Source organism: Myotis daubentonii, chromosome 19 (assembly GCF_963259705.1).
Source record: "Myotis daubentonii chromosome 19, mMyoDau2.1, whole genome shotgun sequence".
Lineage (NCBI taxonomy): Eukaryota > Metazoa > Chordata > Mammalia > Chiroptera > Vespertilionidae > Myotis > Myotis daubentonii.
Genome location: NC_081858.1, coordinates 22,401,724 through 22,424,471, shown reverse-complemented (window position 1 = coordinate 22,424,471; position 22,748 = coordinate 22,401,724). Strand labels below are relative to the sequence as shown.

At 57.0% G+C, this 22,748-nt stretch overlaps 1 protein-coding gene across 4 annotated transcripts in view; it reads left to right on the top strand.

The window, feature by feature from the left end:
- ACACB (acetyl-CoA carboxylase beta) overlaps positions 1-17,169 on the top strand; it is an 85,171-nt gene extending 68,002 nt beyond the window's left edge. For all 4 annotated transcript variants that reach the window (XM_059676692.1, XM_059676691.1, XM_059676694.1 and 1 more), the window contains 17 exons: positions 117-272; positions 1,402-1,524; positions 1,629-1,898; positions 3,042-3,139; positions 4,336-4,456; positions 5,252-5,362; positions 6,466-6,609; positions 7,200-7,320; positions 8,967-9,063; positions 10,089-10,185; positions 10,608-10,743; positions 11,971-12,148; positions 13,461-13,573; positions 13,815-13,969; positions 14,519-14,689; positions 14,784-14,920; positions 15,534-17,169. In XM_059676692.1, the coding sequence (XP_059532675.1) occupies positions 117-272; positions 1,402-1,524; positions 1,629-1,898; positions 3,042-3,139; positions 4,336-4,456; positions 5,252-5,362; positions 6,466-6,609; positions 7,200-7,320; positions 8,967-9,063; positions 10,089-10,185; positions 10,608-10,743; positions 11,971-12,148; positions 13,461-13,573; positions 13,815-13,969; positions 14,519-14,689; positions 14,784-14,920; positions 15,534-15,660 (2,355 nt within the window). In that variant the 3' untranslated portion in view covers positions 15,661-17,169. The remainder of the gene's footprint in view (positions 1-116; positions 273-1,401; positions 1,525-1,628; positions 1,899-3,041; positions 3,140-4,335; positions 4,457-5,251; positions 5,363-6,465; positions 6,610-7,199; positions 7,321-8,966; positions 9,064-10,088; positions 10,186-10,607; positions 10,744-11,970; positions 12,149-13,460; positions 13,574-13,814; positions 13,970-14,518; positions 14,690-14,783; positions 14,921-15,533) is intronic.
- Positions 17,170-22,748: the final 5,579 nt, after the last annotated feature.

The window sequence follows — 22,748 nt, the reverse complement described above, 5'->3', positions numbered from 1 at the left end:
AGAGATCAGCAATGCCAGGCACTCGCTTTGTCCCATAAGGTGACAAGGTTTACTCCCCGCGCTGCGATTTCATGGAGACGTGTCTCCCTCACACTCTCTCTTTCTTTCTGGTCCAGATCATGTTTCACTCCTTTGGCAACAAACAAGGAGCCCAGCATGGGATGCTGATCAACACTCCCTACGTCACCAAGGACCTGCTTCAGGCCAAGCGGTTCCAGGCCCAGTCCCTGGGGACCACCTACGTGTACGACTTCCCGGAAATGTTCAGGCAGGCAAGTCCCGCGGCTGAGACGCAGCACGGGCCCGGGTCTCCTTATCTAAAGGAAGAAAAAGAAGTTACATGTGACCCTTGAGCAAAGTGGAGCTTAGGGGTGCCGACCCCCAGTGCAGTCGAAAATCTTCATATAGCTTTTGATTCCCCCAAAACGTAGCTGCTAATCTACTGTTGACCAGAAGCCTTACTGGGTAACATAGCTGACTAACAAACACCTATTTTGTATGTTACATGTATTACATGCTGTATTCTTACAATAAAGTAAGCTGGAGAAAAGAAAATGTTATTGAGGAAATCCTAATGATGAGAAAATGCATTTATAGTATTTATTGAAAAAAATCTTTAGAAGCCAGTTGCAGAAGGATGTGTGTAGTGCGATACCACTTATTTAAAGTTCAAGTCATGCAAAAGACTACTACATGTCTAAATGTATGCATACATGATGAAATAAAAACATGCAAGCATGCAGAGGACTGGTAGACACTAAATTCAGGGTAATGATTCCCTGTGGGTAGCTGTGGGGAGGAGGGTCAGGGAAGGGGTGAGGAAGGGTACAATAAGGGCTCCAACCACATCTTATTTTTTTTAAAAAATCTTAAGCAACTATGGAAAATTATGGTTTGATAAAACCATGAGATTTATTGTTCTGCATGTTAAAAGTAGCTCATGATTGCCTGGCCGGTGTGGCTCATTTGAACTAGGACAGTGGTCGGCAAACTGCGGCCCCTTGAGTGTGGCTCTTCCACAAAATACCATGTGCAGGTGCGCATGTACAGTGCGATTGAAAGTTCGTGGCCACACTCAAGGGGCCAAAGAGCCGCATGTGGCTCGTGAGCCGTGGTTTGCCGACCACGGAACTATGAGGTCACGGTTCGATTCCCAATCAGGGCACATGCCCGGGTTGTGGGCTCGATCCCCAGTAGCGGGTGTGCAGGAGGCAGCTGATCAATGATTCTCATCATCGATGTTTCTCTCTCTCCCTCTCCCTTCATCTCTGAAATCAATAAAAAAAAATTTTTTTTAAATAGGAAAAGAAAAAGTAGCTCATGATGTAAAAAGAGAAAGAGCTAGTAAGTGAGCCTCCCTACTGGTGACTCAGGCTTTTCTTTTTCCTCCCCTCTCCCCAGGCTCTCTTTAAACTGTGGGCCTCCCCAGACAAGTACCCCAAAGACCTGCTGACATACACGGAGCTGGTGCTGGACCCGCAGGGCCAGCTGGTGGAGATGAACCGACTTCCCGGAGGAAACGAGGTCAGGTCTCAGCGGAGCCCAGCGCCTGGCCGGAGCCGCCCGTTCCGAGAGTGTCCCCCCGAAGACACAAACCCGCTCCCCTCGCGCCTTTGTGTCGTCACCAGGTGGGCATGGTGGCCTTCAAGATGAATCTGAAGACGCGGGAGTATCCGGAAGGGCGGGACGTGATCCTCATCAGCAATGACATCACCTTCCGCATCGGGTCCTTCGGCGTCGGGGAGGACCTCCTGTACCTGCGCGCGTCCGAGCTGGCCCGGGCCGAGGGCATCCCCCAGATCTACCTCGCCGCCAACAGCGGGGCCCGCATCGGCCTCGCCGAGGAGATCAAGCACGTGTTCAAGGTGGCGTGGGTGGACCCCGAAGACCCCCACAAGGTACGTCAGGGCGGTGTGGCAGCGTCGCTCCGCTCGGCTGGCACCCTATCTCCAGTGGAGGCGGCAGTGCCCACAGGGGGTGAAACGAGTCTTATTACTCTTTTTCCACATAGAGCACAGATATCCTACATAAACGGGCATACCGTGTATCGGTATTAATATTTCATGGGAGCCCGGCTGGGCGTGGCTCAGTGGTTGAGCGTCGACCTATGAACCAGGAGGTCAGGGTTCGATTCCGGGTCAGGGCACATGCCCGGGTTGCGGGCTTGATCCCCAGTGTGGGGTGTGCAGGAGGCAGCTGATCAACGAGTCTCTCTCATCATTGATGTTTCTCTCTCTCTCTCTCCCTCTCCCTTCATCTCTGAAATCAACAATAATAACAACATATATATACATATATATATTTTAAATTTCATGGGAGGGGATGGCCGTTAGGAAAACATGCCTAAAAGGGCTCCTTAGGGGACAGTAATGAAAAAGGTTTATGAGCCCTGAGCTAACGCGGGTGTATATACAGATATGGAATACATACTGTCTCTCCTGAACGCAGCAAACACTGAGAACGCAAAGGTGAAAAATACATCATCCCTGGCCTCGGAGATTTGTTAAAAACCGTGGGGAGACGTGGAGACACCAGCTACACTGGAAGGCCGCAGGAGTGAGAGCACACGTTTTATGACGTGAAAATGCAGGGGACAGAGTCCCTCTTTGCAACCACAGCCTGCATTTCGAAGGGGGCAATCATGCCTCCCGCCAAACACACAAAAGAGGAAATGATTTTCAATGTGAAAAACATAACACACACAGAGTACTACAACAGCATGCGGGCCGGGAATAAGGAAAACAGTCTGAAAAATCTCCCTAGGGGAACAATAGTGAGAAGGAAAACAGAATCAGAGCAGGGAGACAGGAGGCGATGCTGTGAGGCTGGGTGGAAAGCATTAGCACAATGCAGATCTTGCATTTATAGCTCTTATTAACATGGTATTAAGTCAGACATGTTAACATACCATTAACACATTAACACGTTATTAACATCCATTCTACAGTGTTGATATGCTTTTAAAAGCAGTGGCTGCCAAGGGCAGGAAAATGGATTCATAGCTTCACTGGAGTATGTTTTTTGTTGTTGTTGTTTTTAAGGGCTTTAAGTACCTGTACCTGACCCCCCAAGAGTACACCAGGATCAGCTCCCTGAACTCCGTCCACTGCAAACACATCGAGGAGGAAGGAGAATCCAGGTAAGTGACTGGCAGGTGGCTCCCTCCTTTGGCCTGGGGTTGATTTCAGCTCTTCCTGGGGAACCTGTCTCTCTGCCTCCTGCTGTGGTGGTATTTCCAAGAGGGTGGGGGGGTGTGTACAGTGGGACCCTGGAGCTTTGGCACCGATGACTTAAATACCTGGGGTGTTCTCGAAGGTGAACCCCTCCCTGTCATCCCCAAATAAGCCGTGCCTCTCACAAAGATAGCACATTACAAGGGGGGGTCAGATCAATCTCCCATGAAGTCCCCAGAGCTGCAGGCTCACATTATCGGATCAAATTAGCCAACGGATGCAGCAGTGGTTTGGCAAGCTGGGAAGGTGTGGGCGGGGCAGGGGTCGGCTCCACCTGAACATCACAGCTACCGGCTGCCTCTTCCAGAGAAAGTGGTGGGTGTGTTGTTGCTGTTCTAGTGAGAGTGACTGAATCAGAATTTCCCAGGCTGAGTTTTCTGCAATGTTAGTTGGTGATACGTGGGGAGGAGGAGAAATTTCCATCATCAAGTAGGTTTGGGAAACACTGGGTTACATGAGATCTAACAAGCACCTTTCCAAGGGCCTCCCCCAAAACCTTTTAAGGTGCTCAGTGCCTTGTGAATCTCGAACAGATTAGGAAGTACAGTGTCTCTCACACTTGGGTGGCCAGTCTTGATTGATTGATTGTGAGCTAAGTGGCTTCCCCATCTCTCTAGACCAGTGGTCGGCAAACTGCGGCTCTCGAGCCACATGCGGCTCTTTGGCCCCTTGAGTGTGGCTCTTCCACAAAATACCGGCTCTTCCACAAAATACCGACTTCTGCGCATGGGCCACGTAGTTTCAATCGCACTGTATGTGCGCACCGCACGTGGTATTTTGTGGAAGAGCCACACTCAAGGGGCCAAAGAGCCACATGTGGCTCGCAAGCCGCGGTTTGCCCACCACTGCTCTAGACCAAATGGTATTCTCAATTGCTTCAGGAAGAAGGCACGGTGGGGATGACATTTCACTAAGACAGCCTCCGCACGGTCTCCTAGAAACTTTAGGGCCAATCACGAAGGTCCCAGACCTCGACTTCCATTTCGCCTCTGGCTGCTTTATCCCCTGCTTGCCCCTCCTGCCTCAGGCCCTTGGGAAAGGGGCCAGCCTGGGATTTCTCCGGACCCCATCTTGCGTTTTAACTCGTGTTTGGTTCTTGAAGGTATGTCATCACGGACATCATTGGGAAGGACGATGGCCTGGGCGTGGAGAACCTGAGGGGTTCAGGCATGATTGCAGGGGAGTGCTCCCTGGCTTATGACGAGATCGTCACCATCAGCTTGGTGAGTCTCCTCTGGTTTCATTGTCTGTTATGTCTCAACCTTTTATTTTAGGAAGTTTAAAATAGTCAGAAAAGGAAAGAGTTGATAACGAGGGGGCGGTCCACTGAACCACACCGGCCAAGGTACTCTCGCTTACTTTATTGTAGCAATACAGCTCCCAATACATATAACACAACAGTAGGTTCTTAGTAGTTGTTATGGGGGAATCGGAAGTTATTCACTGATTTTATTGGGGGGGGGGGGTGGTTAGCTCTCCTAACTCCTGTGTTGTTCAAAGATCAGCTGTGTGTGTGTGTACATACTCATTTATTTAGAAATAGTTTTGGACTCCCCAGCAGTTACAAGTTAGTATAGAGAGGTCCCGGGCACTTCTTCCCCAGCCTCCCCCGCAACGGACTCTTTCACACGTGATAGCACGTTGTCAGAGCCGGGGCACTGACCTGGGCACAGACTCCCAGGCGGCACAGCCCTTGCTGGGATGTCCCATCTCACACGCACCCTCAGCCGTCCTTTGGGTCGTGGGAGCGGCTGCGAGAGCTCGTGGATGACCCAGCTCAGAAGGGCTCCCCGCGTGCCTTGGGAGGGGGAACCAGAACATTCCGTGCCTGCTGCCTGTCTAAAGCACCCCTCTTGGTTGATGTGGTTACTCCTGGGTGGGAAGCCAAGGTCAAGGGAGCCTCAAGGTCAGGCTTCGCCTCTGCTGTTCGGCCCTGACTCCGGTCGCCATCTGTGTCCATCGGGTTCCTGCTGGGGGCGGGGCAGCCTCGGGAACTCAGAGGGGTCCTGTCTCCACAGGTGACCTGCCGCGCCCTGGGCATCGGGGCCTACCTGGTGAGGCTGGGCCAGCGGGTGATCCAGGTGGAAAACTCCCACATCATCCTGACCGGAGCCAGCGCCCTCAACAAGGTGAGCGCGAAGGGGCTGGGGGTCGTTTCCCGTCCCCTCGTTCCCTCCTCCCCTGGTGGTGTCTTCTCAGTGTGAAACCGGTATCGTTCCCACTGATGTGAGAGCTGTTTTCCCAGTTTGCAAATAATCTGGGCCTCTTATGAATCCCCCCACGCCACCCCACCCCCGCCAAAAATAAACAAAAACCAAAGAACAAAAAGGATTTGGCTCTATGTTCCTGACATTTAAATTTCAAAAATTAGTTAATTTCAAAAATTATTAAAATTCTTAAGATAGCATTGCACCCTGCAGAAAATTGGAAAAAGACCCCCACATGTAACTGCTCCTGCTGTGATTCTGGTGTGTTTCCCTCCCATCTCCTCCCTCCCTGTGCTGAGTCTCAGTGAATGTGCAGTGTGGTTTCTGCTTCCTTCACGCCATGGCAACATTGCCGCGTTGCTGTAAAGCTTCCCTGATAGAATGTTCTCAAATCCCACGGAGGGTCTCCAAGTGCGGCCGAACCAGCAGCATGCGCGCTCCCCTGGGGACGGGTTAGAGATGCAGACCCTCAGACCCACTGAGTCAGAAACATGAGGGAGGGCTTTGCCTTTTTATTTATTTTTTATTTTTATTGATTTTAGAGAGGAAGGGACAGGGAGAGAGAGAGAGAAACATCGATGATGAGAGAGAATCATTGATCAGCTGCCTCCTGCGTGCCCCCTCCTGGGGATCGAGTCTGCATCTGGGCCATGTGCCCTGACCAGGAATGGAACTGTAACCTCCTGGTTCATAGGTCGATGCTCAACCCCTGAGCCATGCCATTCGGGCAGGTTTTGCTTTTGAGATGACCAACGTCATCATAAGTCATCGTAATCAAGGTCATCAAAGGACACACTGCTTCTCAAATTGGGCTGCATGTTAGAATTATCCAGAAGTTAAAACACACACCAAAGATTCTAATATAATTGGACCGGGTGCAGCCCGGGCATCCGGGTCTGTAAAAGCTCCCAGTGATTCCAACGTGCAGCCAGGGGTGAGGACCACCGAGGGAGATGACCGCCAAACAGGAGGGAGGTGCTCCCCGGGCCGGGCAGGACCTGGCTAACCCGGCCGTGTCTAAGCAGGTCCTGGGCAGAGAGGTCTACACGTCCAACAACCAGCTGGGCGGCGTGCAGATCATGCATAACAATGGCGTCTCCCACATCACCGTGCCCGACGACTTCGAGGGCGTTTATACCATCCTGGAGTGGCTGTCCTACATGCCAAAGGTGCGGCACCCCCTCCTGCAGCTTAGAGCCGGGAGACGCTGTCATGACGGTCATTGGCTGTGTGGTGTGGGAGCACGGGGAGCAGGGAGCCCTGCAGGTGTGGCGGGGTGAATGCTTCTTTATCTTCCTCCCTCCCTCCCTCCCTCCCTCCCCCCTCCCTCCCTCCCTCCCAGGCACCCAACCCTGCACTAGTTGTTCTTGGCTTAAAAAGAAAAATAAATGGCCAGTGATGCTATCGGTTGATCCTTTAGGAGGGGATGGGCTAGATTTGATTCCTGGCTTCCCCCTCAGTAGCAATCAGACCTGGGGACAACCAAGCCTCAGTTTCCTCCTCTGTGAAATGGGCACAACAATAGCCGCTACCCCCAGAGTGTTACCCTGATGATGAAGTGAAATGACGTTTGGAGCCCAGCCCTTGGTGGGCCCTCAGCAAATGCCACTCAGAACCGTAGAGATGAGCTTGTTTGGGTTCGGCTTCTGCTGGGCAGCCAGCCATAGTCACAGTCAGAGGAGGGAAGCGCGAGGGGCAGGTCGCAGGCGTTGCTGACGAACCCGGGGAGCAGTGTTGGAGACCCAGCTTTCTTTTCCAGGATAATCACAGCCCGGTCCCCATCATCACACCCACTGACCCCATTGACAGAGAGATTGAATTTTTCCCGTCGAGAGCCCCCTACGACCCCCGGTGGATGCTTGCAGGAAGGTCTCACCCAAGTAAGTCCCCAGGCGTTTGCCTGAGACCTGGGTCTCAGGTCTCCTTCCTGGGCCTGAGACGCAGGAGCCCTGGGTGAGGAGCATTGGTGCTGAGGGGGTGCCTGAGGTCCCCTGCGGAGAGCGCGGAGGAATTGAGGTTTTACTCTGTGCCTTTCCCGAGCGACTGACCGAGGAGGATGGAACCAGCCTCCGGTTTCTGGAGCTGAGGATGGAGATGAGATGCAGGGCAACGAGGTCGTGACCTTCCCCACCTGCCCTGTGGTTGTACAGGTGCAGAGTCCTGGCTGGCACGTCAGGATTTCGAGGACTGCTCCTCTCTTCTTTCCCTTCCCCTTCCCTCCTTCTTTCTCTCTCTCTATTTGGTTAAACCTTCACAACGGAGCTGTCTGTGAGTTTACCCAGGACAGGCAACTTCACCTCTTCTGCATACATGCACACACACATGCAGATACTCATGTGCACGCATGTTACCACATGCACTTGCACACACACATCCTCTCCCTCTACGAAAGCAGCAGATCTGTCCCCTGGAGGTATATGGTTACACTCTGAGCACCCAGAACAGGACAGGAAAGCCGAGCTACCCTGTTACCATCACCCCGAGTCTCGGATTTCGCAGGCTGCACCTTCAGCATTCGGCTGCTCCTCCCTGCGCAGTGCAGGGGGGCCTGTCGGGAGGCGCCGGGCTCTGCCAGCAAGAAGCCCTGTGCCTGCTCCCCCTCTCCCGTTTCTGTTGGCCCTTCTCACCTGTGCGCACGGAGGGGGCTAGCTTTATCTTGATTTAAAAATGTCCAACTTCTTAGTGATGGTTTTCTCCATCTGGCCAGGCCTCAGGCTGACCTTGAAGTGGGGCCGCCTCGTTCCCACACCTGCAACCTGAGACCCTCCCGCTGCCTGGTGGTTCTTATCCAACCTGCAGTCATGCGCACCGAGGGGTGGCTCACATCACCACTTCCCTCCAGGAGCGCAGCTGACTTGTCACACCTCTCTCTCTCCTCCCCTCCCCCCCTCTCCCCCCTCTCTCCCCCTTCCCCATCCCTCTCTATCCTGCTCCCTCTCTCCCTCTCTCTCTCCCCCCTCCCCCCTCTCTCTCTCCCCCCTCCCCCCTCTTCCCCCTCTCTCTCCCTCTCTCTACTTATCTATCTATCTCTCTGAAACTGAACACGTTACTCTGTGTTAAATGGGAGGTTCAATGTTATTAAGCTACAGCCAGCAGGTCAGGGGTCACGGATGAGTTTTTTGGGCAGATGGTCCCTTTCTGAAACCCACCCACTGAAGGCGCCCATCAGCTGTTCGCCTCTTGGGAAGGAGCAGCGGAGATGTGATGAGGACCTCTCGGTGTTTGGCATTGATGGGGATTGATGTGGTCGGATATTCTATATGAACTGAATCCCTGACTTGGTATACATTTTGCAGACCTGTTCTGATTTTTTGTTTTTAATTTTTAAAATTTGTATTACTTATTTGTTTATTTCTTTGCAAGGGGTTGGGATCTGTGTCGTGTTCCGGAGAAAAGGCATTTGGGCTGTGGGGTCAAGGTCAGGCTGTCCTTAGAGAAACCCCAGAACAGTCTGCCCTCTCCAGCGGACCCCGGGGGTCCTCACCCACCCGGCCCCTCAGCCCGGGCTTCTGCCTTCTGCCCACAGCTCTGAAGGGGTCCTGGCAGAGCGGATTCTTCGACCAGGGCAGCTTCAGGGAAATCCTGGCGCCCTGGGCCCAGACCGTGGTGACGGGACGAGCAAGGTAACAGAGGACGCAGGCTGCACCCCTGGCCTCGCCAGGCATGGGGACTCCCAGGTGCCAGGACAGGTGGTCCCAGCGACACTTGCTTCTTGGCCCCAGGATTTCCCAAAGGAAGGACTTAATTTGGTGGGTGGTTTTCTGGACGACGAGCTTCTTCATAAAGTCTCGGTTTGTCTGTGGCCTTGGGAGGCATCTCGGGCACCTTCTGGCTGGGGGCTGGGATCCTTGCCCCTGGTCCACCCCTGGGACAGGGCGCTCCAGCCCCGGGGGCCACAGACCCCTTTGGGACTCAGAGGTGGCCCTGGGAGTCTGGCTAGAAAACCACACAGACACTCACAACGGGATTCCATTTCGGGAGGGCCACGGGCAGGAATCCTGTTGTCCAGCATAGCTTGTGAAAGGCTTAACTGCTTGAATGCTCTCAGAGCTGAGCAGCTCACTCCCCAGCGGTGGAGCCATCATCTCCTTAGGTGACGCCAGGGGCCTGAGGGAGAGTCCCGCCCTTTATGGAGCCCTAAGCGGCATCCTCAGAGTCCACCACGCAGACGCCTGGCACGATGGAGCTGCCCACTGTGGTGGCTGCAACTTTAATGTGCATGAATGAAAACGAAAGGGGGTGCCGTGTCAGTTCTTTGGTCGTACTTGCCCCATTCCAAGCGCTCGGTAGCCCCGGGTGGCTCGTGGCACGGAGAACGTGGCATCAACACGGGGAGTCCTCGCAGCCAGCGCTGCCTCAGGCCGTCACTGGCAGGCCCTCCCCTCCCGTGGCGGCCGTGGCCCCAGCGAGCACCACGGGACCTTTCCAGCTGCCGGTTCGCGAGGCACTTACTGCTTTGGACAGCTGCGTTGCCGTCCAGTAAACCCCCTGCAGTGACAGCAGCGCTGGCCCTGCAAGCCTCCCTCCCAGCCACCGCTGCCCACTCCCAGGACACCCGTAGTGTGCCAGCAGGCTGGGTGGGCCCCACCGCCCCCTGCACTGCCTGGGGGTGTGCCCCGCACCCGCTCACCTGTGTTCTGCCTCGCAGGCTGGGGGGCATCCCTGTCGGCGTGATCGCCGTGGAGACGCGGACGGTGGAGGTGGTGGTGCCCGCAGACCCCGCCAACCTGGATTCCGAGGCCAAGGTGAGGGGCCGGGGGCTGGGGCTGCTGATTCGTGGGCTCAGCCACAGGTGTGGGTCCTGGTGGCTGCGAACCTGCCTCTCCAGCTCAGAGGCTCGGAGGAGACGGCCTGGGACTCTGCCATTTCCCCAGCCCCCTAATTGCGTTGGCAGAACCTTCCACACCAGCTTCCTTCTCCCTTAGAGGGTGCCAGAGGGCCCCTGGGCGTCCCTCCCCCCTCTCGCCCATCCCTCTGGCTTGACGAGCTCAGGCCCCTCTGAGCCTGTAAACGGGCAGCAGGACCTCTCTGGGCTGCAGTGGGAGGCGCCCTCCCTGTGAGCCTGGCTCTGGTGCTGGTGCCCACGCTGGTCAGGGTGCCCGCCCGTCCCAGGTCCCGAGGCCGCCCCTGGGCAGAGCCTTCTCAGGCGGCTGGCTCTGTGTTGCAGATCACCCAGCAGGCGGGCCAGGTGTGGTTCCCGGACTCCGCCTACAAGACGGCCCAGGTCATCAAGGATTTCAACCAGGAGAAGTTGCCCCTGATGATCTTTGCCAACTGGAGGGGTTTCTCCGGTGGCATGAAAGGTGAGGCAGCCTCCCCCGTGGGTGCCCTGAAACCGCAGGGCCAGCACCCAGGACACCCCCTCCGGGTGGCGACACCGTGTTTTCTGTGTCTGGTCCCATCGTTGTCTTAGCTGAGCCCCCTGCACAACCCTGAGAATGGGAGCAGTTCTGGAAACAGCCCATTTCACAGATGGGAAACAGGTTTCCTGGTGGGACTTGCCTGAGGTCACGCCGTGAGTGGCAGGGCGGGGAGGGGCGTCCCAGAAGCTGCCGAGGGATGGGGCAGTCAGCTCCGTGCTCCCCGCTCAGTAAGATGAGGAGGTGGTGTGTCTGCCCTGCGCTCCTCAGGGGGCTGCTGGGAGCCTCTGTGGCCGGCAGTCAGCCCCGAGCATGTTGGCAGGTACAGTGGCTGTCAGCGGGGTGTGGAGGAAAGAGCTGGCCTGGGAGGCGGGCAGACCTGGGGTGAGTCCTCGCTCGCTGGGCGACCTCTCTGAGCCTCAGTTCCCTCCTCTGTGAAGGGGGATATGAATAGGGCCAACCTCGGGGGGCCAAGGTCAGGCTGCGATGGGCCCCTCTCAGGCCCGTGTGGTTACAGTTGACTTTATTATTGCGTTGGTGTGACCATGGAGGGTGTCTGGCACTTGGAGGGACATACCTGGGTGTCCCTTGGGAAGTAAGAGCAGAAGGGACTGTGCCTCTGTGGCTGGGAGCGTGGGACAGGGTGTGGCAGAGTCAGAGCCAGAAGGGACCTTAGCGCTCGATGCCCTCATGCTTCCCTTTGCGATGGGGACATGGAGGCCCAGGCAGGGAGAGCGACTGTTCCCGGGTCGCACGGACACATCGCCCCTGTTATAAAACAGATGGTTGAGCCTGGCCGGCGTGGCTCCGTGGTTGAGTGTTGACCTGTGAACCAGGAGGTCACATGGCTGGGTTGCAGGCTGGATCCCCATTGTGGGGCGTGTAGGAGGCAGCTGATCAATGATTCTCTCATCATTTATGTTTCTATCTCTCTCTCCATCTCCCTTCCTCTCTGAAACTAATAAAAATGTATTTAAAAAACAACAACCACACAGATGGTTGAGCCCCCTGTGCCTGGGCCGGTCCTGAGTCTCAGCCCAGGCTCTTTTCACAGAGCCAGGCAGCCTCCCAGCTGCTCATGCTTTCCCAGAGCCCCCAGCACAACACACTCTGCTTGCGCATGAGCTCTGGGCCGGAGCCGCCTCACGGGGCAGTCGCTTTGCTTTTCAGATATGTATGACCAGGTGCTGAAGTTCGGGGCCTACATCGTGGACGGCCTCCGGCAGTACAAACAGCCCATCCTCATCTACATCCCGCCCTACGCGGAGCTCCGGGGCGGCTCCTGGGTGGTCCTGGACTCCACCATCAACCCCCTGTGCATAGAGATGTACGCAGACAAAGAGAGCAGGTGGGTGTGTCGCCCTCAGCCTGGCTCAGCCTTCTCTTATTCTCTCTGCCAGTCGGAGGCCCCTTCACCTTTGAGCCACCGGCTTGGGATCTCGGGGGCGCTCTGTTTCTGAAGGATGGAGCGCTTCCAGTTTAACCTGAAACTCGCGTCCAGTATCCAATTGGCTTTTTCTCATTAGAGCAAGTGGCCGAAGCAAAGAGGTGGTGGAGGAATTGTCTGTTCTTTCTTAACTTACACTCCTCTGCTCCCCAAGGAAGTTTGCAATCAAGTAAGGAAAGACCAAAAGCATCTGAGCTACCTGGCAGCCAGGATGAAAAGGGAAATAAGACCAGTGAGAACCAGGTCTCTCCCAGAGCTCTGAGTTCCTGAAGGGGCTGCATTTTGTCCAGTTTTATAACCCAGGGCCTGCCTGGCACAGTCACACCTACTGGGTGGTTGGAGAAATAGCGGCAAACACACGCCTGAATGAAGACTCTCATGACAGGATACCAGGTCTTCAGGGAGAGGAACCTTGGCAGAGTGAAGACTCACTGCTACGTGCTGTACAGGATATAAAGGCCTTAAGAGTAGTTCTGCCCAAAATACAGGCATCCTATTCCTGTGTTCACGCCCTTATTCATCCATACATTCAGTGCCTATGTATCGAGCACCTCACCACATACCAGGCAATGCTAGGCATTGTGGTAGGGCACAGATCGGCTAACCCTGTCCCACCTCCAGGGTGCCCAGATCCTCCCGGAGGACTCAGGCATGAGCAGCCTCATTCACTTTTTGCTCTGGCTGCCAGGAAGCTCAGAGCTACATACAATATTCCTCAGGGCTTCCAAGTTATCACAGGAAAAGGGGGCCAGAGGAATCTGAGGGGTGGGTGAGAGGGTTGGATATGGGAGGGCAGCTCCTATGGGACCGGGTTGGACTCCTCATCGTGCCGTTGAGAGCTGTAAGGAGATAAGAAACGGTACCCCGGCTGGGGGAGAGCAGCACTTAGGAAGGTCAGGAAGGACCGGCTGAGGGGCCAGAGGGCTGTACTGTCCTGGAAAAAGTCAGACAGTTAGAGCGGAAAGGGCCTCCTAGAGTTCAGAAACTTTATTTAAAACACAGGCTCAGCCCCTCATTGTACTGTACTGATATAGAAGCAGAGGACCAGAGAGGGAAGGTGAGTTGCCCAGGGTCACAGAGCGAGTCAGTGAAAGAGCTCGGAACTGACACCCAGACGTCCTGGTTCCTCGCCTCAACCCCATGTCTCCCGGCTGGCTAGAACTGGGGGGGGGGGACCCCTCGCCCACCTCACCGCTACCTCTTGTTTTTTCAGGGGGGGTGTTCTGGAGCCGGAGGGAACAGTGGAGATTAAGTTCCGAAAGAAAGACCAGATAAAGGCCATGAGGAGGATCGACCCCACTTACAAGAAGCTCGTGGAGCAGTTAGGTGCGAGGGTCCGCCGTGCGCCACCCTCCGCGGTTGGGGGGCCCAGCCCACGCCGCTGTGGGAGACCTACCCAAACAGCTACCAGCTTGGGAGAGATTGTAAATGTTCACATGTAGCAGGTCGGCCCCATCTCGCCATTGTGGGGGTGCTTCTGACCCTACAGGAGCAGCTTGGTTTGGGGGTGCGGTCACAGTTAGAGCTCAGGCCTCCTGCAAACTCTGGTTTGTGCCCTGGCCCGCAGGAGTGGCTGATCTCTCTGACAAGGAGCGCAAGGACCTGGAGGGCCGGCTGAAGGCCCGGGAGGAGCTGCTGCTGCCCATCTACCACCAGGTGGCGGTGCAGTTCGCCGACCTCCACGACACGCCGGGCAGGATGCTGGAGAAGGGCGTCATCTCCGTAAGCACCTGTGGCTACGCCAGGCGCTGGCTTCCGGCTCAGGGCGGAGACCTGGGCTCACCCTGCATGTCAGCATCGCCCTGGCAGCTTCACCACATCCCGGAGCCCATGTCCAGACCAGTTACATCAGGATTTCGGGAGTGGGAGTCCGACATCAGTATTTCCCCCCCCCAAATCCCCAAGAGATTTCAATAGGCAGGGAGGTTTGGGACCACCAGTCTGTGTGTGGCTGTAAACTGCTGAGCCGGATGTGGGAAGCGTGGTTTCTGCCCCGTGTTCACCCACCTCTGGCCATCACAACCCCTGCCCCAGGGCCCCACCCCCAAGAGGACGCGTCCCAAAGTCAGTCACCTGCTACGCCTTGCCTCTGGGAAACCCGTCTAACGTTCTGGCCAAGTCCTGGCTCTGCCACTGCTTGGGCGGGTGTCTTCACCTCCCCGGGCCTCAGCTTCCTGGCCTGTGAAATGGGCATGATCCCAGAGCCCGCTCCCAGCGCCGGCTCAGGCTCAGCCCCAGGCAGCGGTGACTCAGGCCTGGGCTTGCCCGCAGGACATCCTGGAGTGGAGGACCTCGCGCACCTTCCTGTACTGGCGCCTGCGCCGCCTGCTGCTGGAGGACCAGGTGAAGCAGGAGATCCTGCAGGTCAGCAGCGAGCTCAGCCACGTGCACATCCAGTCCATGCTGCGCCGCTGGTTCGTGGAGACGGAGGGCGCCGTCAAGGTGGGCCAGGGCGGAGGCGGGCGGGTGGACGCTGGGTGGGCCTGCGCAGCCGCGGGGCCCCCCTGAGGCAGCCTCTGCTCCCCCGCTCCCCCAGGCCTACCTGTGGGACAACAACCAGATGGTGGTTCAGTGGCTGGAGCAGCACTGGCAGGTGGGCGACGGCCTGCGTTCCACCATCGGCGAGAACATCAAGTACCTGAAGCGGGATTCTGTCCTCAAGACCATCCGAGGGTGAGTGGCCGCCCATCCCTCGGACTGACCAGCAAGTGCAGAGCTGGGATCGGCCTCCAGCTGCCTGTCCCAACACTGCAGGCCCCGAGGTCCCCACCACAGCCCCGGGCCCAGCCCCCAGCAAAGAGGCCGCGACTCCCCCAGAGCCCTGGGGGTGCCGTGCGAGGGTGTGCGAGGATTTCAGGTCAGGATCGTGTTGGAATAGAAAGCAGCTTGTCCAAGGTCATGGCCAGAGAACCCACAGGCCTTGGGCTGCTGGCTCCCATTCGGTATCAGCCTTTCTGGATGGTTTGCTCACCCCCATTCTCATGGGGTCCCCTGGGAGGAAGGAAGTAGATCATGTGGGACCCCATTAGGGGCATGGAGCTGAAGTTCAGGTCTCAGTAACACAACTGGTGACCTGTAGGGTCCCCTGTCGTTCCTCGAGGCAGCCTGACCCCCAGGCCGTATTCCCTCCTGCCCCCCACGGGACCGTCACCCCCCATGGTGACCACAGCAGGAAGAGGTTGGGGAGCTCGGGGTTCTTGCCCCCCCAGGGAGGTGACATGGCCCTGCACAGCGATTCTTAGGGCCACGCTGGGTGACCCCAACCCTTCTCTCCCGTCCCCTGCAGCCTGGTCCAAGAGAACCCCGAGGTGGCTGTGGACTGCATGATGTACATGAGCGAGCACATCAGCCCGGCCCAGCGGGCCCAGGTCGCTCACCTCCTGTCCACCATGGACAGCCCGGCCTCCACCTGAGCGCTGCCCCCTGGCCACTCGCAGCACCACGGGCAAGAGGAACCGCGCCGGCCCGCCGACCGCAGGCCCTTGCCAGGACCATGGGGGTTTGCTTTTTAAAACAAAAAGTCCTCGGGCAGCTCTGCAGGGCTGCTGGCTCCCAACTCACTCCTGCCCCAATAAACCGCTCAGGAGCGCCCTCTCCAGGCGGAAAGCGCCTCCTCTCCGTTGTTGGGAATATTTGTCTCTGAAGACATTTTTGCTGCATCACTGAATCGAATTGAACCCAAGCGCCCGAGTTCCCTTCCCTTCTGGTGCCTGGCGTGCGGGACCCAGGTGTCCTTTGAGGCTCGTTTTATATCAGATCATGGGATCTTATTTTTTTTACTTGGAGACCGGCTCTTGCTGTAAACATCTATATTTCAGCAGAACACAGAAGGCCGAGGAAAGAAAGAAAGAGACAAGACGAAGAAGAGAAACCTATTTTTGTAACAATGCTATTTGGAGACTGTCGAGTCGCCCGGGCAAGGGTACCCGTGATATTTATTAAGAGAATAAAATGGAATCCTGTTCCCCGATGTCCCCTAGTGAGTCGCTAGGGATGGCCCATCGGCAGGCCGTGCTTAGCGCTCAGGGGCAGAGATTCCGTTCTGGGGAAAGGAGTGGAAAATGAGCAGAGTTGCCCAGGGGTAAGGTCCCGGGCACACGGAGATCTCTTCTGGGAGGCTCACAGCCCCCTGCCTGCCCCTCCCTCTGAGGACAAGGACCAGCCCCGCCCCCACCACGGGATTGCCACCCTTTCCAGGTACCCTCCTGCCCTGGTGGGGCTCCAGAGGCAGCGGAAAGCCCTCCCAAACTCACAGCCCACCTGCTCACAGGCATCAGGGCTGGGATGGCCACCACCCCTGTGGGGGGCCCCTTCAAGTCACCATCACCCTCCCCTCCGGTGCCTTGATGTTGTGGCCGGATCCAGCCGAGGGGCAGAGCTGTTGGTCTCCCAGGACTGGGCCACAGGACCACGCCGATTTGCTCAGGGAGCCTTTGCGACACGCCCACCAGCACAGCCCCGCAGGCTGCACAGCGCAGGGCCTGCCCTCCCGGCCTCATCCATCCATCCGGGTGCCGGCCACGGGGGGAGCTGGCCGCCCCCACGTCAGTGACGGGCAGTTTGAGAACATCCAACGTGGCACCTGGCCAATTTGGAGGACAATGGTTGCCCAGGGAAGCCCCTCGCACGCCAGATGCTTGAGGCTGTCTTGAGTTTAAAAAAAAAAAAATAGTCTGGTCACCAGCTAATGACATCGCTGGCGTAGGGGCGGTGAGGGGTGGGGGCCTGATGAATTACTGGTGGCTCCATCCCAAGGCCAGGGAGAGGGGAGCCCGTGCTGCTTTGGGAACCGAATGTCTTCTGTGTCGTTGACGCCCCTTGATTCTGCAGGGAGAGACCGGTTGACGACGAGCTGCTACCCAGGGACTGGGGGTGGAGGAACCCACCATGAGATGTGTGGAATAAATTATTTTTTAAAGGAAGCATTTGGCCTTGACTGAATATCTGGATCAGCAAAGGCAGCCCGCCTTCCCTCCCCAAGCGATTCCCCCTCCCCTCTCCCCCCCCCCCCCGATTTTCCCCTGGAGCTCGCCATCCTCCTGCCACCCTTGGGCTTTGCAGCCAGCCCCCAGCTCAGGACACAGCCGGGACTGGACTTCCTCCCCCGAAGGCTACAGGGGGAGTACCGAGCCCCTCCAGCTCGATCACAAACGCGACAGGCTACTGGCTGTGGATGCGGTTGAGGGGGAGTTTTGTCTTGTGATACCCTGACCCGTGTGGTATATCTCCAAGCAGCATCGTCTGCAGGAAACACAGGCCAAGGGCCTAGAAGACATTGCTTATTGTGGCAGAATATGCATAACACTTACCAGTCTGGCGTGCAGTGGCATGAAGTAAATTCGTTGTTGTGCAACCGTCACCAGCACCCTCTGTCTCCACAACATTTTATTCAGCTCCAGTTGAAACTCCAAACCCACTAACACTAACTCCTCGTGGCCCCCTCCCCTCCAGCCCTGGGGAGCCACCATCTGCTTTCTCTTTTGGAGTTTGGCTGCTCTAGGACCTCAGACAAGGAATCCCACCGTATTGGCCCTTTTGCCACGGCTTATCTCACTTAGCGTGGCGGCCTCACGGTGCATCCGTGTTAGAGCACGTGTCAGCGTCTCCTTTCCAAGGTGCTAACAGTCCACTGTGTTGTTCATCCACTTACCCACCAACGGACATCTCAGCGGCTCTCACCGCTGGGCTGCCGTGGGTAACGCTGCTATGAACGTGGATGTACAAATATCTGGTCAAGTCTGTTCTCACTTCTTTGGGGTTTATACCTGGAGGTCGACTTGCTGGGTCATGTGATGGTTCTGTTTCATTTTTCTGAGGCGCCTTCATACTGTTTCCCTCTGCCCACCCCCATTTTACATCCCACCATCAGCACGCAGGCTTCTGGTTTCTGCACATCCCTACCAGCCCTTGTTTCATGGGCTTTTTCTTTCTTTCTTTTTAAAAAATACGTTGAAAAAAAATTGATTTCAGAGAAGGGAGAGAGAGAGAGACGGCAGTGATGAGAGAGGATCATTGATCGACTGCCTCCTGCACGCCCCACACTGGGGATTGAACCTGCAACCCGGGCACGTGCCCTTGACCGGGAATCAAACCGTGACCTCCTGGTTCATAGGTCAACCTCAACCACTGAGCCACGCTGGCCGGGTAGCTTTTTCTTCTTAATAGTAGCCGTCCTAAGAGGGGTAGCCATCCTAAGAGGGGTCGCCTAGAAGTAATTTTAACTCAAAAGTCACTGAATCTTTTTACTGGCATCTCCCCGACACCCTAGACGGGATTTACAAACACCATCAGCCAGTCTCCGTTCCTGGATCCCCCTGCCTGTGCCTCCCTCGCCCGCCCAGCTGCTCCTGCCCGGGCTGCCACGCCCCCTGCCTCCCGCCCAGGAAGTTCTCCACGTTTCAGTCCTTAGTTTGGCGTTTGACCTGTCTCCCCCCCCCCCCCCCCCCCCAGACTCAGGGCTCCGGCATCTACACCCAGAGGAAGAACAGGTGGGTACGAGGTGGCGGTCCCTGGCTCCCGCACCTCACGCCCAGCTCTGGCCGTATCTCTCCCCCCTCTCCCTAAACCTTCTTGATGAGCCAACGCTACACCAGGAGCCGGCAGGCCTGCAGGCCTGGGGTCAGAGCCCAGCAGTGTACCCTCCGTGGTTCTCCCACGCCCGCCCGCCCACCCGCCAGGCCCTCTGAGGCTGAGGAGACTGGGGAGAAAGGGTGTTGGAACCCATCCTGCGCGTCACTCACCACAGGTAAGTGCTCAGCCACCCTGAGCCTCCGTTTCCTCCTCTGTGAACAGGGTGGTGTGTGTTTCCTGCGGCTGCCGCCCTAATGACCACACGCAGTGGCTTAAACACCACATATTTATTTTCCGACGGGTCTGGCGGTCAGAAGTCTAACATGGGGCTCAGGGGGCTCAAACCAGGGTGCTGGTGGGCTCGGTCCTCACGGAGGACCGAGATTCTAAGGCAAGATTCGGTTTTCTGTTTTTTTGTTTTATTTTTCCACCTTCAGAGCTGACACTGACCCTCCCGCCTCCCTCTTTTCCTGATAAGGATCCCGTGGTTGCATTGGGCTCACCTGGCGAATCCAGAAGACTCTCTCTCCAGGGCAGCTAATCAGCACCCTTAATTGCAGCTGCTCCCTCCATGCCCCTTGATGTAGCGTGGCCTCGGGTTCTGGATAAGGAACCAGGCCGTTCTTCTGCCCACCCCAGGGGTTATACGTCCCACGGGGAGGAGGCGGAATAAGCATCCCCTACACGTTTGCCAGTGTTTGATGACTTTGGTTGTTAGAATGTGGGTGATTTCTCACCATCTCTGAGCCTCAGTTTCCTCGCCTGGGAAATGGGACCATCCAGCGCTGGGTGGGTGGCCGCGCGGTTTCAGGGAGAGGCCGCCTGTGAGTGCTGGACTCAGTGCGGCAGGTGGCAGCGCTCAGGTGGTTGGTGCCCCGTTAGTTGCCCATCTCGAGCGAGCCTGTGAAGCCGGCCCCTCCGGTCTCCCCTTCACGCCTCCTGCGGTGTCAGCGCATCCCAGCCTGTGGCTGCGACCTTGGCAGGTTTGCCTGTGGGGCCTGGGCCCACCTGCCTGGGTCAGGCACGGAGGTCAGACTCGTCATGGCTCCCGCCCTCTCCTCATGGTGACCCCCCCAGGCTTTCTCCTCCCAGGTCAGCGCCCCAGAGGGTGCCCCTGCCCCATCCCTTCTAGGGAGTCCTTGGGTGGTGCTATGTACGGGTTGTGACCCACAGGCCTCGGTCACTTGCCCTCTGACCCCAACCAGTCGCTGGGGGCAGCTGGAGGCTGTGATGCGTTCTTCGGCCGGGCCTGGGTCAGAGTCCCCCTGGAGCCAAGCTGAGAAGCGGGTGCTGGGGTGCTGCAGGCATCCTCTCCCTGCCGTCTGCCTGGCCTCCACTGGGGGGCTCCCTTCAGCACGGCCTCATACCACCCCAGCCCCCTCCTCGCATACCCTCTTACTTGCTAATTGTCGTGTGTGTGTGTGTGTGTGTGTGTGTGTGTGTGTGTGTGTGTGTGTGTGTATGAGAGAGAGAGAGAATCTGGCCTCCCCAAAGAGGCTGCAGGCCACTTCCTGGGTGGGCTTAAGAGTTAGACTCCTAATCACATCCTTTTGCTGTTGTGTTGGGTGGCAAGTCACCTGCTTACCCTCTGAGCCTGTTTCTCTCTTTATTGATTAAGGTATTACATATGTGTCCTTATCCCCCCATGCCCCCCCACTCATGCCCTCACCCCTTGGTGTCTGTGTCCTGAGCCTCAGTTTCTTCATTTGCACACTGGGTGTGATATGAATGACACGCCTGTCAGGGTTGTCATGGGGACTGACTGAGCTTGTTCACGGCAGTGCCCAGCCCGGGGCCTGGCGCTGTGAGGGTGCAGCTGCTCGCACCGTAGCCTTTGTCCACCCCAGGGGTCACCAGAGGTAACCCCACCTTGTCCCTCTGGGCTCCGGCTCTGGAGTCTGAGCGCTGGACTCGGTGCTCCTCTTCACTTGGCCGAGTCCTCCCCACCCTCCCCTTCCTGAGCGGGGCTCACCTCCCTGCTGAGACGGTGCCCGTCAGGAGCCTGGCGCTGAGGGACAGCGAGTGGCAGCCGTGCTAACTTATTGGTGGTGACAGTCTCCTCCCAGTGTCCGGGGTGATGGGGACCTGGCATCAGAAGACCTGGATTCGTGTGGCTGTGGTGTCACCTCTCTGGGCCTCAGTTTCCCCATCTGTAAACAGGGTCTGCCCTGCGAGGTGTGATGTTGCTGTCCACCCTGCCCACCCCGCCCTGGGAGCCACAGAGCTGCCGTTCAGCCTTTATTGACAGACAAGTTATCCAATACTACGCTTACATAGTCCCCGCGTCACCCGAACACGGGCTTCATTAACAACAGCTCAAACTTCGTAACGTGTGGGGGCGTGTCCCACAAAGCAGCCGGCAGAGCCGGGCAGCACGGGGCTGTGTCTGAGGACTTGGAGATGGCTCTTCAAGACAGGGCTGAACCCCCAGCCTCCCTGGGGGCTGGCTGACCTGCTGGTTCATTGGAAAATTCTGGCTTGAGGATCGGGGAACCCCCTCCCCTCCACAGAAACATCTAGTTGCTCAAGCCACTAGCTGGGAGATCCCTTTCTCCTTTCTCCACGCCACCCACCTGGCTCCCCTCCGCCCCAGTTGTCTACAGAACCCGCCACTGGGCAGGTCAGTAATTGGCAACAAGAGGGGAAAAACCACATTAAAATGGCCACAGGGCAATGGAAGGGACAAGTGCCAATGAATACTCAGCATTGCAGCTTCGTGCCCCCCACTCCCACTCCTCACTGCGTGGGTCGCGCTTTCCAGCGTTCAGTTTGCTTCCTTCCCATTAGGGCGCCTTAAATTCCAGACACAAAGCCCCTCCACCCCCCCTCCCCACTCCTCTCGTTCAACCCGATTTGCCCTTAGGAAGCCCTGGTGACCCCAAAGTGTGGCGCCCCCCCCCCCTTCGTCCACGCGGGGAGAGATCGGAATCATGACGGAACAGTTCAGAAACTATCTGGTCTCTACGTTTTCAAAACTGGATGCTTCACAGATCAAAAGTGCTTGTTCCTTCTACAGAGCAGCCGGGCCGCAAGGGGACGAAGAGCCCGTTGGCGACGGGGTTCGCGGAGAGCTTTCAGGGGTCCTCAAAATTTTTAAACAAGGGGCCAGTTCACTGTCCCTCAGACCGTTGGAGGGCCGGACTATAGTTTAAAAAAAACTATGAACAAATTCCTATGCACACTGCACATATCTTATTTTTAAGTAAAAAATCAAAATGGGAACAAATACAATATTTGTATTTGCATGTGGCCTGCGGGCCGTAGTTTGAGGACCCCTGGTAGGTGTTAGGGTTGCTGGGATGCAGACAGGGACCCGGAGTCTCATTCCAGGGCTGCGGCTGGATTCCAAGAGGTGGCTTGATTGGGCTCCAATAAATATAAATAAATGTACGCGGGGTCACAGTGCCTGGCGTGGCCCGGGAATCTGCTCTATGGACTTCTGGGAGACTACAGGAGGAGTGGGCCTGGAGGCCGGCGGGGGGGTGGGGAGGGTGGTGTTGGAGAGGGGTGCGGGCACCCATTTCCGTCAGCCTCTTGCAGTCCAAGAGAAGTCAGGTTGCCACCCTGGGCCTCAGGGCCTGTCCACTCGAGGCTGCGGCAGATGTTTCATCCGAGGAGAATAAATTAAAGGGCCTTCCTTCCCACCAGGGTGTTTCCGAGGTGCAGCGAGGCGTCCCCAATGGGCTGCAGGTCATGGACGGGGCCCAGCGGGAGGCCGGCTGGAGGCCTCGCACCTCCGGTCCCAGGAGCATCGGGGAGGGAGGAGGTCAGGATGCTTGTCCACTCTCTTCTGTCCTCCTGACCTGGGAGGCCCCACAGGCTTCCTGTGGAGGTGTGTTGGGGGCCAGGGGGTGCCAGCAGCCCCCAGAGGCTCACCCCTGTGGGAGCGGGAGGAGCACAGGCCCAGGTTGGGGTGGGCGAGGCCATCAGC